The sequence below is a fragment of the Sminthopsis crassicaudata genome, chromosome 3 (genome assembly GCF_048593235.1).
Source record: "Sminthopsis crassicaudata isolate SCR6 chromosome 3, ASM4859323v1, whole genome shotgun sequence".
NCBI lineage: Eukaryota > Metazoa > Chordata > Mammalia > Dasyuromorphia > Dasyuridae > Sminthopsis > Sminthopsis crassicaudata.
The window spans coordinates 116,403,739-116,420,705 of record NC_133619.1 but is presented as its reverse complement, the minus strand read 5'-3'; the positions used below and the strand labels follow the sequence as shown (position 1 = coordinate 116,420,705).

The window sequence follows — 16,967 nt, the reverse complement described above, 5'->3', positions numbered from 1 at the left end:
CTTACAGAACAATAATATTTTGTAATTCATATACCATAACCTATTCAGCCATTCTCCAATTGATGTACATCCATTCAGTTTCCAGTTTCTTGTCACTACAAAGGGGCTGCCACAAACATTCTTGCACACGTGGATCCCTTTCCCTCCTTTAAGATCTCTTTGGGAAATAAGCCCAGTAGAAACACTGCTGGATTCAAGGGTATGAACAGTTTGATAACTTTTTGAGCATAATTCCAAATTGCTCTCTAGAATAGTTGGATTTGTTCACAGTCCACCAACAATGTATCAGTGAACCAGTATTTCCATATATCCCCTCCAATATAGTCATCATTATCTTTTTTTGTCTTAGCCAATCTTAGAGGTGTGTAGTGGTATCTCAGAATTATCTTAATTTGCATTTCTCTGATCAATAGTGATTTGGAACACTCTTTCATATGACTAGAAATAGTTTCAATTTCTTCATCTGAAAATTGTTCATATCCTATGACCATTTATCAGAGAATTGCTTGAATTCTTAAAACATTCTTTAAAAAATCAGTTCTCTATATATTTTAGAAATAAAGTTCTGAATGTAAAAATGTTTTCTCAGTTTATTGCTTCTCTTCTAATCTTGTCTGCATTAGTTTTGTTTGTACAAAAACTTTTTAATTTAATATAATCAAAATTAAGTAAGACAGATTTCTATATCCAATTGAATGTGTATGTTATTTCTTCTTTGTGTTAGTTGGAATGATAGTGAGGTTTGCTTACCATCCCTCTTTTTCTCTTCCATCATAACAGCTCTTTCCTGGCTCTTTTATGTAGAATAATTTACCTCATTCAATCTCCTTCTGTTTTCTTCCTGTGCAATTTTCTTTCTCAATCCTTTATTTTTTTGGGAGAGGGGGACATCATCTCATTAAAGTCATCAAATATTAACCCCTTCTGTCTACAAATAATCTATCTAATTTTGTAGTAATAAAGATAAGAGTTACAAATATTATCTATCTTGCCATATGGAAATATAAACAGTTTAATCTTGTAGAATTTTTTTTTCTTATTTCTTTTTTATCTTTTTATGTTTCCCTTGACTCTTGTATCTGGAAGTCAAGGTTTTAATTAGAAGTGTTTAAAAGTCCTTTATTTCATTAAATATCTATTTCCTGCCCTGAAAGATATTAAAATTTGTTAAGTAGATGATTCTTGGTTGTAATCCTACTCCTTTGCCTTTTGGTATGTCATATCATAAGTCTTCCACTTCTTTAATGTGGAAGCTATCAAATCCTGTGTAATACTGACTGTAGTCCTATGTATTTGAATTGTTTCTTTTTGGTTGCTTGGAATTCTCCTTCTTTGATCTTTGAACTTTGAGCTTTGGCTATGATTTTCCTGGGAGTTTTTATTTTGTGATCTCTTTCAGGTGGTGATTGGTGTATTCTTCCAATTTCTATTTTGCCCTGCAGTTCTAATATTTCAGGGCAGTTTTCTTTGATAATTTTAGGGCTTTTAAAAAATAATTCCTATAATTTCTCTTCTAGATCTGTTTTTTCCCCCTTGAGGTGATTGGAGTTAAGTGCCTTGTCCAAGGTCACACAGCTAGGAAGTGTTAAGTGTCTGAGACTAAATTTGAACTCAAGTCATGCTGACTTCAGGGCTGGTCCTCTATCCACTGTGCCACCTCGCTGACCCTCTAGATCTATTTTTTAAGTCACTTATTCTTCCAGTGAGAAAGTGCACATTTTCTTTTTTTTTTTTTTTCTCCTTTTTGATTTTTTTTTTTATTGTATCTTAGTTTCTGCAAGCATCATTACTTTCTACTTCTCCAGTTTTATTTTTTAAAGACTCCTTTTCTTCAGGGAGTTTCTTTTTTTTCTTTTTTTTTTTTTAAACTTCCTTTCCTATTTGGCCAATTTTTTTTATTTTTTGAGTTACCTTCCTTAGCAAATTTTTGCCTATCTTGTCCCATGTTATTTTTCTATCATTCTCTTTCATTATTCCCATTTCTTTTCCCAACTTTTCTTCTACTTCTTTAATTTGTTTTTAAATACCTTTTAAAGATGCTCTGTATCCACCATTGATTAGAGAAATACAAATTAAGACAACTTTGAAGTAGTATTTCACACCTTTCAGATTCTCTAAATTGACAGGAAAAATAATAAATGTTGGAGCAGATGTGGGGAAACTGGGACACTAATGCATTGTTGATGAAGTATTCTGGAGAACACTGTGGAACTATGCCCAAAGGGCTATCAAATTGTGATCCAGCAGTGTCACTATTGGGTCTGTATCCCAAAGAGATCATAAAAAGAGTGGAAAAGGACCTACATGTGTAAAAATGTTTGTACCAGTTTTTCTTTTTTGTAGTGGCAAGGAACTGGAAATTTACTGGATGCCCATCAATTAGGGAATGGCTGAGTAAGTTATGGTATATGAAGGTAATAAAATATTATTGTTCTATAAGAAATAATGAACAGGTTGATTTCAGAAAAGACTAAAAAAGATCTACATGAACTGTTGCTGAGTGAAGTGAGCAGAACTAAGTGAACCATGTAAACAGTAATGACAAGATTATGTGATAATCAATCATGATGGACTTGGTTCTTTTCAATAATCATGTGAGTCAACACAATTCCAATAGATTTGGGGTGAAAAATGCCATTCCTATCCAAAAGAGAGAACCATGAAGAATGAATATGTCTTAAAGAATACTATTTCACCTCTTTTGTTTGTTCTGTTCCTTATTTCTTGTGTTTTTTTTTTTTTCCCTTTTGGTCTGATTTTTCTTCTATAGTATGGAAATATGTTTAGAAGAATTGCACATGTTTAACCTATATTAGATTGCTTGCTCTCTAGGAGAGGAGAAAAGAGGGAGAGAGGGTGAAAACTTTGGAACAGGTTTTGCAAAGATGAATGTTGAAAATTATCTTTGCATGTATTTGGCAAAATAAAATACTATTAAATTTTTTTAATAAAATAAAATTTAAAAAATAGAAAAGAATTGCATACATTTAACCTATAAAAAAAGAATATGAAAGGTAATTGAGATTTGGGTTTTCAAACCAAAAAAAAAAAAAAAATCTTTTCAAACTCTTCCAGGAATTCTTTTTGGGACTGGGACCAAATTACATTTTTCTTTGAGGCTTCACATAATAAACCATTTTGACCCTAATATCTTCTTCTAAGTTTATGCCCTGATGGTCCTTTATCACTATATTAACATTTTATGGTTAAGCTCCTTTTTTTGTTTGTTTTGGTTTGGGGCTTTTTGTTTATTTTTTCTACTATATTTTAAAATTACTTGGTGTTATTATGTGATAATTGGACTCTGGCCCTGCTCTGCCCTAAGCTTTTTGTGTCAGGGCTCTGGATCTTCCTACTGGCTTTCACTGGGCTTCCGGGCTTAGCCACTTGCTTTCTTTGGGCTTCCCTATCTGGGATGGATAAATTGACTTCCCTTGGGTGTGGGTTATGACTGTTGGCCTGCTCCAGGCTTGGGGCCCTATTGCTTCATTGCTATGGAAACAAAGTGTTTCTGCTAGTAGGCTCCTGGGGCAGGGTCTTGCTGTTGTCTTTCTCCAGGGCAGTGGTTCACCACTGGTCAGCAACAAGGTCAAGGCCTGGCTGGTGGCTTGCCCTGGGGGTGGGGACACTGGAGTAGAGCCTGGCTGTGCTGCACTGACTTCTCTACAGAGATTTGTGAGAGAGTGAGATCTTGTTGATGGATTGCCCCAGGCTGGGGCCTGCTGCAGGCCCCCTGCAGGCCCCCTGCAGTGAGGTTGGCTAGGGCTGTTGCTCCCCACCCAGAGAGACAACTTTCTGCTGGGCTGGTAAGCTGCTTCTCTGTTTTGGATCAATTCTGAGGCAGCTTTCTAGTCGTTTGGATAGGATTTTGGAAGGGCTTCAGAGGGTTCTTTCTTCATTCTGTTATTTTGGCATGGGTGAATATTCCTTTTTTTATAAACAATGTTACTCCCTCTTCTTTTAACCTATTATTTTTCTTTTTTTTAATATATATGTTATTATTTTATATCACTGTATATTACTTCAAATTTCTGTGATATCCATGAGATCAAATTTCCCATGTTGCATTAGTATTTCTAGCTTACATTGTTATTGCCTAAACTTTATTCTTTCACTCAAAGACTATTGAGGTGTTATGGGTCTACATCTTAATGATGATGATGATGATGATGATGACGAATTTTTTTGTTTTGTTTTGGATCTCATTTTCTATGAATTTGCGGATGTTTTAACTGATTTTCATCTTTTACTGTTATCTATCCTCTGTCATATCTAGCTTAGGGAATGTTCTCTCCATTTTATTTCAAAGCCTTTTAAATTAAGAGTTGCAGTATGGTAGGCAAGTATATTATTACTAGTCTTCATTTATATTCCATGCCCAGCTAGGAATCTTTGATTTCTATATTTTAAGTGACATCACATTCTTCTTTTAGAGTTCATCTCTTAGACAAATAGTCACATAACACAGTGACTTTTGGGACATCATGTATACTTCTTAAATTGATTTGTTTTTTTCCTTTTCTATCATCTATACCCTTTTGGTTTTCGATTCCTTTCCCTGGACTTTGTAATCGTGGGCAAAATTTAACATTTTATCTGCTGCCAGATAATGTGCAAAAGAAGAATACAGTTGATCATTTATCAGTCAAGAAGTATTTAAGTGTTTACTAAATGTATTAGTCATTACTCCAATCTGCAATAAAAAAAAAAAAAAATTGTCCTTTTCAAGAAGCTTATATTCTAATAGAGGAGATAATAGATTAATGAGGGGAGGAGATAATAGATTAATGAGGGGAGGAGACATTATTATACAAACTGAATTAAATATAAAGTAGTTTTGAGGAGAAGTGCATTAAAAACAGCTGGGGGTGGGAATCAGGAAAGGCTTTGTGTAGAAAAGAGTGAATTTAGACCTAAGGAAGTAAAGAAGAATACATTCCAGGCGTGGGACAGAGATAAGGAGAGGGAAGATGGAATGGCTTATGTGCAGAATAGAGGTTAATCCAGTATGATTGGATCAAAAAATGTGAGTAGGAGAGTAATATTAAAAGGCTGGAAAGGTATAAAGAAGCCAGATTGTGAAGAGGTTTAAATGTCAAACAGAGGAGTTTATACTTGATTCTAAAGGAAACAGGTAAATGCTGGAGTTTGGTGAGCAGGGGAACGGTTAGGTCTATGTCTTAGAAAATCTCTGTGGAGATTCTATGGAGTACCTTGTATATGTGTGTCTTGAATCGGGGGACCAAAGAGACTATAACAGTAGTCCAGGCAATAGTAATAGGGCCTGAACAAAATAGTGACTATTAGTGGAGATAAGGGTTCGGGAAGTGTGGGAGATATCATGAAGTTGGAAATGTCAAGATTTGGAAACTGATTGGGGGGGGGAATGTGTGAGAGTGAAGAGTTAAGAATAAACTTGGATCACTGGAAGGATAGTCAATGAGAAGTAGAGAATATTAGAGATTTCTCAGAGCACAAACGTCCATCAAGCAATATTTTTGTCCAGTATGTCAGTCTGTGGGTTATTATCTCTGGTGGTTACAAAGAAATATGTTCAAGATAGGATTCCTGTGGTTAGGGAATTTACATCTGGTTGGAGAAGAGAGGAGAGATGCACTAAAAAACACACTAACAAATCAAGTATTATATGATAAAGGTCAAAGGCTGTGCTGATGGTATAGACATATCTTTTTCTAGTCCAGTTTCAAAATAGGCCAAGGTCAATTTGAGCTAGCAGTCAGAAAAAGCTTTATGGAAAAGGAAGCAGAACCTTAAAGTTTTGACAAGATGAATTAGGGTAGATAGGAAAGGGAAGTTCAACCCATGAAGGAAGAATAGTTCTTTGAAAGTCAGGAAAGTCAAAGTTCCCAGAGTATTCCTTGCCAATTGTGAATGCATCAACTAGTTTGCACAGAAATCTGGGCTGGTGTGAATAATAGCTAATGTTTATAATAGCACTTAAAGTTTGTAAGGTATTTAACATACATTATCTCATTTGATCCTTACAACATATTTTTATCTCCATTTTATATCTGGGAAAACTTGGCTGGATGACACAGCTTTTAAGTGTCTAGTGTAGGATTTGAAGCTGATTTTTCTAACTCAAAATCCTGCATTCTCTCTACTTTGGTAGGCTGACCTTTGTAGAGACATAGGGTTAGAAACCTAGATTGATGATAAATTGTGGAAGGCCTTAAATAGATAGGTTATAACACTTGGTTTTAATCCTGAGGGCAATAGGGAAGTTTGAGGGGCAGGGTAAGAACATGACCTGAGCTGTACATTAAGAAGTTTAATCAGGCAGTTTGTATGTAGTCTAGATTAGAGCAGGGTGAGACTGAAGGCAATGAGGAAAGTTAAGAGGTTGTTGCATCATGAGGACATGAAGAGATAAAGGGCTTCACTAGGTTTTTCCCTTTAAAAATTGAGCAAATTTTAAACTTGTAGGGATTAAGCCCCTATCAGAAGTGAGATTTCCCTGGTTGCCAGGATAGGGAATTATAGTCAACTGGTTAACGAATAACCTTTAGTCAAGATTTTGCTAATATGGAAAAATCGTTGCTGGAAAGCCAAAGATTAAATAATACTAGATTCAAATATATATCTACCCAAATTATTAAATTTGAGTCAAAAAAAAATCATTTCAACATTTTAGTATTTCTCATTTGTTTTTTCATCATAAACTTCTCACCCTGGTTCCTCTCACTCCAAACAGAACAAAAAAACTCTCCCAACTAAACAGTTACTAACATTTACATAGTATTTGAAAGTTTGCAAAGAAAGCACTTTACATACCTTATCTCATTTGATTCTCACGAAAAACTCTCAGAGGAAGGACTATCTTACAGTTGAGGAAACTGATGGAGAGATTAAGTGATTGCCACTTGGAGGCAGGAGTTCAACTGGGGTCCTTGGAACTCCAAGTTCAGCATACCTCTCCCTTTTGGCCATTCAGGCTTGAGTTTTTTTTGGTTGTGTCCCATTTGGGGTTTTTCTTGGCAAAGCTGTTGAGGTGATTTGCCATTTCTTTTTCTAAGGCTATGCCCTGGTGATGAAAAATTATTGGTGTTTTGTTGTTTTGACTACGATAGTGATTGAATTTGATTGTGTGACCTAATCAATCATTTATATAAAAGTCCATCCCCCTTCTCTGGTCCCTCCCCCCCAAAGATCTAACTTCAGTCATAATAAATGGAGACAGGACAATGGCCCCTGATCAAAATTTTACTTAATTACATTGAAGGTTTTAAATGGCAACTAGGTGACCTGCAGTTAAGAAAACCTGAGTCAAAATCTAGCCTCAGACACTTGTTGATTGTGTGACCTGGGCAATTCACTTAAAACTGTTTGCCTTAGTTTTCTCTTCTGTAGAATGACCTGGAGAAGGAAATGGCAAATCACTGCACTAACTAACTTTGCCAAGAAAATCCCAAATGAGGATCAGAGTGAGACATGACTGAAAAATGAATGAACAACATCAACATGATGACAGAAAATCAACAGATAATAAGAAGGTAACATACTTGAGTTCTTTTCTTGGCTCCACTAATATCTCTGTAACTTAGAAGAAGTCAGATTCTGAGTTTCTTCTTCTATAAAATAATGGCAAACCATTCCAATCTTTGCCAAGAAAACCCCAAATGAGGTCACAAAGAGACTGAAATGACTGAATAACAAAAGGTTAAACTTTGAGGCTACAAGCTCAGTGCAAGCAGTTAATTGTAGCCTTACAGGGCAGCTGAAAATCTGTAATAATGATGATTTAATAGCAACCAAGGATACCAAAGGAGGAAGATGTTTTGAGAGTCTTGATGTATTTCTGCTCTGGTCAGATTTGGAATATTCTGTTTCACTGTATCATAATTTAGAAAAAAATTATTGACAGGGGACCATGATTGTTAGGAACTAGAAATCAGGACATCTGAAAATGGGAAGAATTGGGAAATTTTAGATTATAGAAGTCTTTCTACCTTTAGGCTTCCCAAGTGAAATAATAAGGTGAAAGAGTTTGATCATGAAGAGATCAGGAAATGGTGCCCTGCTTACCATAGCCCATATGTTTTCCTTTTTCATTTCTCTTATTAGGACTGTGATAGTTTGCTTAGATTTTTTGGGGAAATCTTATCAAAGCATATCAATAATAATGAATATATCAAGATGATTTTAACCAGATATAGACTGAAACCCAAGATAAGAAAAAAGATTGTTTTAGAGTGAAAGGCAAATAATGTTTGAGAGCAAGATGCTTAAAGAGTTCTATGGAGAATGGCCATGTTTGTATTTAGGATCACATTTTTAATGCTGGTGACATTTTGACTGCACATGTTCAGAACATAACATTAAAAACTTGCTTAATTATAGCACTAACAAGGCTGACATTCAGGAAGGAACATATGCTATGAACTAAAGGTTTGGGGATATGAATTTAATTTTAGTCAATCTTATAAGTGTCTAATTGTTCTTTAGTTGCTAATGAGAAGATGAAATTAGCATTATTATTGTGGATAAAATTTATATTAGGCAAATATCTTAGAAGTGTAGTATAGGGAATCAAAGAAGGCCTGGCTACAAATTCCATCTGACATATACTTTCCTATGTGACTCTGGGCAAATCATTAACCTCTTTTGTTCTTGGGTTGTTTTTCCATCATGTCAGACCCTTTGTGGATGCATTTGGTGTTTTCTTGGTAGAGATATTGGAGTGGTTTGCCATTTCCTTCTCCAGCTTCTTTTATAGATGAGGAAACTGAGGCAAATAAAGTTAAGTGAGTTGCCCAGAGTCAAACAGTTAGTATGTGTCTGAGGTGGGATTTGAATTCAGGAGGATGAGTCTTACTGATTCTAGGATTGACACTCCACGCTGCTGCATCCCAATGATAGTTTTCCAAGTGTATGGATAAGGAAGGCACAACAAATCCATTGGACCACTTCACTACCCCACTAAGGGTCCTTACAAGTTGTAAATTATTGTTGATCTGTATTGATAGAGGAAATTTCTTCTAGGGAAGAGATGAAATCATCAATGAAATCACAGTTCTGAATCCTTTTATTGAAAGTTATTTCATGAATTTCTTTTTTCAGCAATCCATGACTACTCTGAAGAATTTATGAAATATCTATCCATATTTAGAGAAAGAACTGATTTTATCTGAATACAGATTGAAAAGCATACTCTTTTTTTAAAACTTTGTTTCTTGAGAGTTAGTTGTTTTTTTTTTTGGGGGGGGGATGCTATGTTTTCTTTCACAACATGACTTTTATAGAAATGTTTTGCATAATTTCACATGTGCCTTCTTAAAAGGGGGTAAAGGTAGGGAGGGAAGGAATCTGAAACTCAAAATTTTACATGTAACTGGGAAAACTAAAAAACACAGTTATTCAAATTTTCCTTTTGAGCCTTCCCCTTCCTCCCTATCATATATAAGGGGATTAAAAAGTACAAAGCTTATATATCAAAAGGCAGAAACATAAGGCAATAAGTTATTACGATGATTCAATCAAGAAATTACATGAGAAATCTTAAAATATCTTAATATGAATGTAGCTAATTTACACTAATTTCTTTGAAACAATTTCAGTGAAATTATGTAGCTATGGCAAAAATAAATTCTTCTGGGGGGAATGGGGAAGGTAATTGGGGGTAAATGACTTGCCTAGGGTCAGATGGGGTAGTAAATGTCTGAGGCTAAATAAATTGCATTTTTGATATGTTTTTGAAATAAATATCAATTTGTGGAAAAACAAAAGTAATTTTAGGTGATAACCTATGACTTTTAAAACGGGGGAGGATCAGGATAGATGGAGGTGAGATAGCAGTTCCATGTAGAAAGAAGCAAAGAAAAAGGCAAAGAAGGAAAGCTTGATGAGCTAAAAAATAGCAGAAAGTTGGGGTGTTATTGGGCAATAAGGTGGAATGGATCCTGAGCCCCTAAATAACCTGTATTTATTTGCTTTTAATACAAGTGAATAAACTGTCTCTTGAATAATTATAAAGATTTCTAAGTGTCATGAAAGCATCATGTGGATTCAAACCCCAATGATAAGATGGAGTTTTAAAAGTATGTAGGATTGATGGATCTTTCACCTACTTTAAGTAGAATTATTAGTTTTCATTCCCTAATCTAGTTTTAATGAATTATAAGATACTTGTAAGATAATAAAGATGAATCTCGGACAAAAAAACCTTTTATGTAATTTTGCTGCAGACTTATTTTTGGTATACCCAATTTAAATCTACTATAGCAAAACCCAAGAAGAAGTTTTTGGGTCTCTCCCTGTACCTTACTCTGAAGCATGGTTGATTTTCAAGGTAAAAAGCAAATTACACACACACACACACACACACACACACACACACACACACACACACACACACACACACATATACACGTAAAGTTTTTTTGCTGAGGCAGTTGGGGTTAAGTGACTTGCCCAGAGTCACACAGCTAGAGTGTGTTAAGTGTCTTGAGGTAAAATTCGAACTCAGGTCCTCCTGACTTCAGGACTGGTACTCTATCCACTGTGCCATCTAGCTGCCCAAAAGCAAATATACTCTTAAAACTCAAGAGAGAAATGTTGGTACAAAAAAATCAGGAATTAGAGACCATGATGTTTAATTCAAGAGGAAACTGTGGAATAGTGGATAAAAAATGGGCCTTGGAATTTGAGTCCTGATGGTTATGTAAGCCTGCTTGATGTAAGGCAAGTGCTAGTGAGTGCTCTCTAGGCTTCTTAGCTAGGTGATAGGTAGTGAAGAGAGGAGTGGACTAGGAGTCAGACACCATCTAAGTGACACTGGCCAATCAATGATAACTGTACTATTTGCTATACAGTAGAAAATAGTCCAAAAATGTATATTGCTCCTTTGTTTCAGTTGTATCTAACTCTTTGTGATCCTTTGGCAAAGATGCTGGAAGGGTTTGCCATTTCCCTCTCCAGATTATTTGATAGATTCAATGCCTTGTGAATCTAAAAATATGTTAAATTCTAAATTTATAGGGCCTAGACATTTATAGGACCTGGACATTAAAAAAAAAACCTGATGAATAGAAACACAAATATTTATAAGACATATTCTTTAATGTAAATTAAACAATTATAAAAACTTCCTTTTTTTAACCTAGATCATAAATAATTGCTAGAAATTATTTTTCTGTATCAAAATAGATAAAAATAAGTATGAAATATTTCATACTCTATGAAGCTTAATTATTAAAGTGAAATCAGCTATTACAATTAAAATTTAAAAATATGGCTAAAATAAATCTCAAAACAATCATTTCAAATGTACAAAGAACATGATTAGGGATATAATGTTTCTCCAGGGTAGTAAGTCCTTTCAAAGTGATTGCCAAGATTTGAAGTTCTTCCAAAAAATTATGTCCTTTTTGTCTTCAGTGTCTTAAGCCACTCAGATGGTCCTTTTTTGGTCTGTAAAGTAAAAGAATATGTAAAATGTGGTCAACTGGATCAGCTAAGAGTTTATAAATAGCTTATATACAGTTAGGTTTTCCATGAAATTGTCAAGTTGTGACAGAGTAGTAATTATTTGCTTTTCTTAACTTAGAAATACTGACAATTTAATGGCAAAGAGTTAATGCTTATATAACAAGAAGAAAAAACTAACATCAACATTTAACAGTAAGTTAATTGTTATTGTATAGAGGTCTGTTTTCTGGATCTATTTACCTCTCTCTGAGAATTATATATAAAGATAAAAGTTACATCAGGAGATAATATTTCTAAAAGCATCTTGTTAATCCCCTGCTCATCAAACTCATCAAGCTCCTTATTAACACTGGGATCTAGACTGCCATACTGTACCTTTAATATCCAAGATGAAGTGACTCCAAGCAGCTAGGTGGGGTAATACTGGACTTAGGGGTCAGGAAGACCTAAGGGCAAATCCTGCCTCCCATACTTTAGTTGTGACTCTTGAGAAGTCAGTTAACTTCTCTCAACTATAATTTCCTCTTATGAGGTGGTTGACTTTGGGGATCTCCATAGTCCTAGTTCTCAATGTATGACTGTACTTATTCCATACTTATTATACAATCATCCCCTTCATGAACTCTTACGGGCTAATAGAACAAGTCACTTCTTTGCTGTTCTTCATTCGTAACATCTCCCCTCTTAAATCTCATGCCTGTATAACATTATTCTCTCTCTCTCTCTCTCTCTCTCTCTCTCTCTCTCTCTCTCTCTCTCTCTCTCTCTCTCTCTCTCTCTCTCTCTGCTACTTTCTTAAAATGCTAATTTAAAATTTTAAAATATGGCTAAAATAAATCTCAAAACAATCATTTCAAATGTACAAAGAACATGATTAGGGATATAATGTTTCTCCAGGGTAGTAAGTCCTTTCAAAGTGATTGCCAAGATTTGAAGTTCTCAAGGGCAGCTCAAGCTGCAGACCTGCAAGCTTTCAGTGCTCCCAAATTGGTCTGATGTAGGGCAAAGCCTGTTTGCTACTTTCCCCTTTATCTCCTGACCTGTTCCCTTCCCTCCATCAATTTGAGCATTGCAAATTTTGGTTTGGATCTCAACAACATGCCTGTGGGCTTGTTCTATTTGGAATTCCAGAAGATTGTGGCTGAGTATGACAACTCAAGTTTTCCTTTCATCTGGGATTCCCTTGCTGGTTACTACTCTGCAGACTTCAGAAATAACTGGAGCTCCAGATGATGAAATTGAAACTATATCCACTCATATGAAAGTATTCCAAATCACTACTGATCAGAGAAATGCAAATTAAGACAACTCTGAGATACCACTATACACTTGTCAGATTGGCTAAGATGACAGGAACAAATAATGATGAATGTTGGAGGGGATGTGGGAAAACTGGGACACTGATGCATTGTTGGTGGAGTTGTGAAAGAATCCAGCCATTCTGGAGAGCAATTTGGAACTATGCCCAAAAAGTTATCACAATGTGCATACCCTTTGACCCAGCATTGCTGCTATTGGGCTTATATCCCAAAGAAATACTAAAGAGGGGAAAGGGACCTGTATGTGCCAAAATGTTTGTGGCAGCTCTTTTTGTTGTAGCTAGAAACTGGAAGTTGAATGGATGTCCATCAGTTGGAGAATGGTTGGGTAAATTATGGTATATGAAGGTTATGGAATATTATTGTTCTGTAAGAAATGACCAACAGGAGGAATACAGAGAGGCTTGGAGAGACTTACATCAACTGATGCTGAGTGAAATGAATAGAACCAGAAGATCGCTGTACACTTCAACAACAATACTGTATGAGGATGTATTCTGATGGAAGTGGAAATCTTCAACATAAAGAAGATCCAACTCACTTCCAGCTAATCAATGATGGACAGAAATAACTACACCCAGAGAAGGAACACTGGGAAGTGAATGTAAATTGTTAGCACTACTGTCTATCTACTTATACCTTCGGAATCTAATACTTAATGTGCAACAAGAAAATGGTATTTACACACATATATTGTATCTAGGTTATATTGTAACACATGTAAAATGTATGGGATTGCCTGTCATCGGGGGGAGGGAGTGGAGGGAGGAGGGGATAATTTGGAAAAATGAATACAAGGGATAATATTATAAAAAAAATTACTCATGCATATATACTGTGGAAAAAAAATTCTAAATAAATAATTAAAAAAAAATAACTGGAGCTCTTCAACAATGAGATAAATCAAATCAGTTCCAATACAGCAGTGATGAATTGAACCAGCTACACCCTGGGAAATGAGTATTGTAATGTGCTGTTGTTGTCTCCAGAAACTGCCGATTACACTCTGGGAGGAGATCTGCTGTCATTAGCTGCTGCCAATTCTGACCTCCAGTAGAGACTTTTTCTCTCCCTCCAGAGAGCCGCCTCAGGTCTGGCCCAAACAAGACTCTCAATCTCTCAAGGGCCGCCCTCTTTTATCCTCCCAGAGAATGGACGAGGGATAACGCAAGGGCTTCTGGGAAAAATTACTTCAACCAATGAACTAGCTCCTCCTAAGCATGCAAGCTCCTCCCCAGGAGTTCAAAGGGGTTAAACTCCTAGTAAAGACCAGAACTAGAGAATTGTTAAGTACCAACTTAGCACTTAGTAAGAACCTAATATCTCATTAGCACTTAGTAAGAACCTAACAGAGTATGAACCACTTCATAGAATCCCCAATCCCATCTATTTTTGTTCATCTGAATTTTTGATTTCCTTCATAGGCTAATTGTACACTATTTCAAAGTCTGATTATTTTTGTATAGCAGAATAACTGTTTGGACTTTATACATATATTGGATTTAACATATACTTTAACATATTTAACATGGATTGGTCTATCTGCCATCTAGGGGAGGAGGTGGGAGGAAGGAGGGGAAAAGTTGGAACAAAAGGTCTTGTAGCTGTCAGTGCTGAAAAATTACCCATGCATATATCTTGTAAATAAAAAGCTATTAAAAAAAATAACTGGAGCTGAGAGCCTGCTCTGCTCATGGGGTCTAAGCCACAAAGATGGTGCTTGGTTGCTTTTTGGCTTGGTACACATGATTCTCTTCTGCCTGGATCTAAGAGCTAGAACTGGGCACTGACAAAATACCCCTAATAGTTACTATTTCCTGAAACCTGTACAAATCTGAGCCCTTCTATGCTGGATCTGTGACTTTTTGTCCTAGTTACAGCCTTTCCTTGTACCATTTATACTGCTGAGAGTCTGCTGCCCAGTGTTCACATATCTTTTTTTCCCTATGCCAACCTGTCCTGGAAAAAAGTCTCATGGTGACTTTTTTCCTTGTATTTCTAAATCATGAAATCCAAGTCTGGTGTGTTTTCTAGATCTATGGAGACTACTTGGGTGGGTAAAAGAAATGTTGGAGAGAGACTCACTGTAATTCTTCCTGCTACTATGCCATGTTGGCTTTGCCTCCTACAAGCATTTTTTTTCTCTCTCTCCTACCAACCTCACCATTGAAAAAAAAAAAAAAAAAAAAAAAGGAAAAAAACACCCTCCTTCATTACCAGTATTTATAGTCGCACAAAATGTTGACTGAATCCAACTCCATTTGTGTGTGGGTGGGGTGCAGCAGTTAAATTTTTATTAGTTAACAGTACCTCTTTCTAACAAAACATTGAGTTAGATTATCTTATTTGTAGGTCCTGTGCTCACTATATTGCTAGTTGCTGAAGTTGATCCTTTAACAATAATAAGTTAGGCTCTTTTGGCTCTAGTCTTAATTACAGTGTGACTGGTACAAGAATACAGTATCAGTACCTCTTAAAATGCTTTCCCATCTTTCCCCCTCCCTGATCCAAATAGGCAGAGAGTATGAAAAGAATAATGAAACAAATCACATATATTATCACCTGAATTTTAGTGATGATTCTTTAGATTCTTTGAACACTACAGTATCTTCTTTAGATTACATTATTTACCCTCTATATCCAATGAAACGGTGATTTATTTAATACATTTTTTTTGGTTATGTCTCACCAGATATGAATAATTTTAACTTTTAACTGGAGGTTTAATGTTTTTTCTTTTTCTTTTCCCCTCTCTCCCCTGAACCAGTTCGTTGTCTGATTATTTAAGAATAACAGAAAATCCAATATATGGAGTTTTTTTTCCCCTTTAACATAACACCTCCAAATTAGATTTTTTTTTTAAGTTTACTATTAACAGTAGGAATTTATGCTGTGTGAAATGGTAAAGGATAATAGTTAAATTTTGTTAATATATCTTTATGATTATTTTATTAATGTGTAGTTTCATAAAGGGACATTATAAATCCAAAATGTCCAAATAATATCAAAAAACAGATAGTCAATACATTTAAATCATAAATCTAGAGCTGGAAAGAAGCTTGTTCAGTGATTTCAGTTGTGTATGAATTTTATTACCCCATTCTGGTTTTCTTGGCAAAGATATTGGAGTAGTTTGTCATTTCCTCCTTCAGCTCGCTTTCACAGACAAGGAACTGGGTGACATGGTTAATCAGTGTCTGAACTCAGGAATTTGAGTCTTCCCAAATCTAGGCCCAGTGCTCTATTGGTCAGTCATCTAGCTACTAATATTCAGTGGTCAAAGCATTCTAATTATTAGAAGAGCACATTCATTTTATTTTTAATATTTTATAGATACCTTATCTTTTATTTTAGTCATTTCCTTCAATATCCCTTTCTCAATAACAATGAATTCTCTTTCATAACAAACACAATTTAGCAAACTGACAAAATAAAAATGATTGTATAGACAGTATGCCTAACAATGTTCTTTTGTGGTATCATGCCTCTTCAAAGAAGTGGGTTCATTATTCTCTGGGACCAAGACTAATCATTAAAGTTAATTTGAATATGGATATCTTGAGTATAAATCTTAATTTATAAGTCAAGAGATATGATGCTCTCCTGGTTCATATCTCTCTTGGTATCAGTTAATATGTATCTTCCCATGTTTTCCTGAATTCTTTTTATTTGCCATTTTCATGGCATAATGGTGTTCCATTACATTAACATGTCATTGTTCAGCTATTCTTTGGTCAGTGGGCACTCCCCATTCCTTCTATTTTTTTTCTTGCCCCCCCCCTAAAAAAAAAAAAAGCTATTTGGTCAAATCAGGATTAACTAATCTTAAGGACAAAGACATTTCTTTTTTGTTTTCTAATGTCTCGCTCTTAGGACAGTGTTTTGAACATGGTAGGTTTTCAAAGAATGTTTACTGAACTTAATTTAACTGAATAAAATAAAGTGATTAACATCTTCTATGAGCAAGGTACCAAGTTTTACTAGGACAAAGACAGTTCATCAACCTCTACTAGAGTTGGATGAAATATCACTACAAGATCGTGAAATACATGCTCATAACTTTCTGATGATTAATATATTTTCCTTTAAAAAATAGAATACAGGTGCTTTCTGAATATAAATAATTAAGACATAAAATGAAAAAATATACTTCAGGTATCTTGATATTAGGGCATGGGTCCTCTCTAAAGTTACTATGAC

General features: G+C 35.2%; 1 protein-coding gene and 1 long non-coding RNA gene across 8 annotated transcripts in view; one reads left to right on the top strand and one right to left on the bottom strand.

Annotated features, from left to right (window-relative positions):
* LOC141560680 (uncharacterized) overlaps positions 1–16,967 on the top strand; it is a 181,157-nt gene that overhangs the window by 42,387 nt on the left and 121,803 nt on the right. The window lies entirely within an intron of this gene.
* The window catches only part of PIBF1 (progesterone immunomodulatory binding factor 1), a 266,914-nt gene continuing 261,005 nt past the window's right edge, over positions 11,059–16,967 (bottom strand). For all 7 annotated transcript variants that reach the window (XR_012487776.1, XM_074299240.1, XM_074299239.1 and 4 more), the window contains one exon: positions 11,059–11,430. Coding sequence is in view for 6 of the 7 variants with exons in the window: in XM_074299240.1 (XP_074155341.1) it covers positions 11,377–11,430 (54 nt within the window). In the remaining variant the exon portion in view is untranslated. The remainder of the gene's footprint in view (positions 11,431–16,967) is intronic.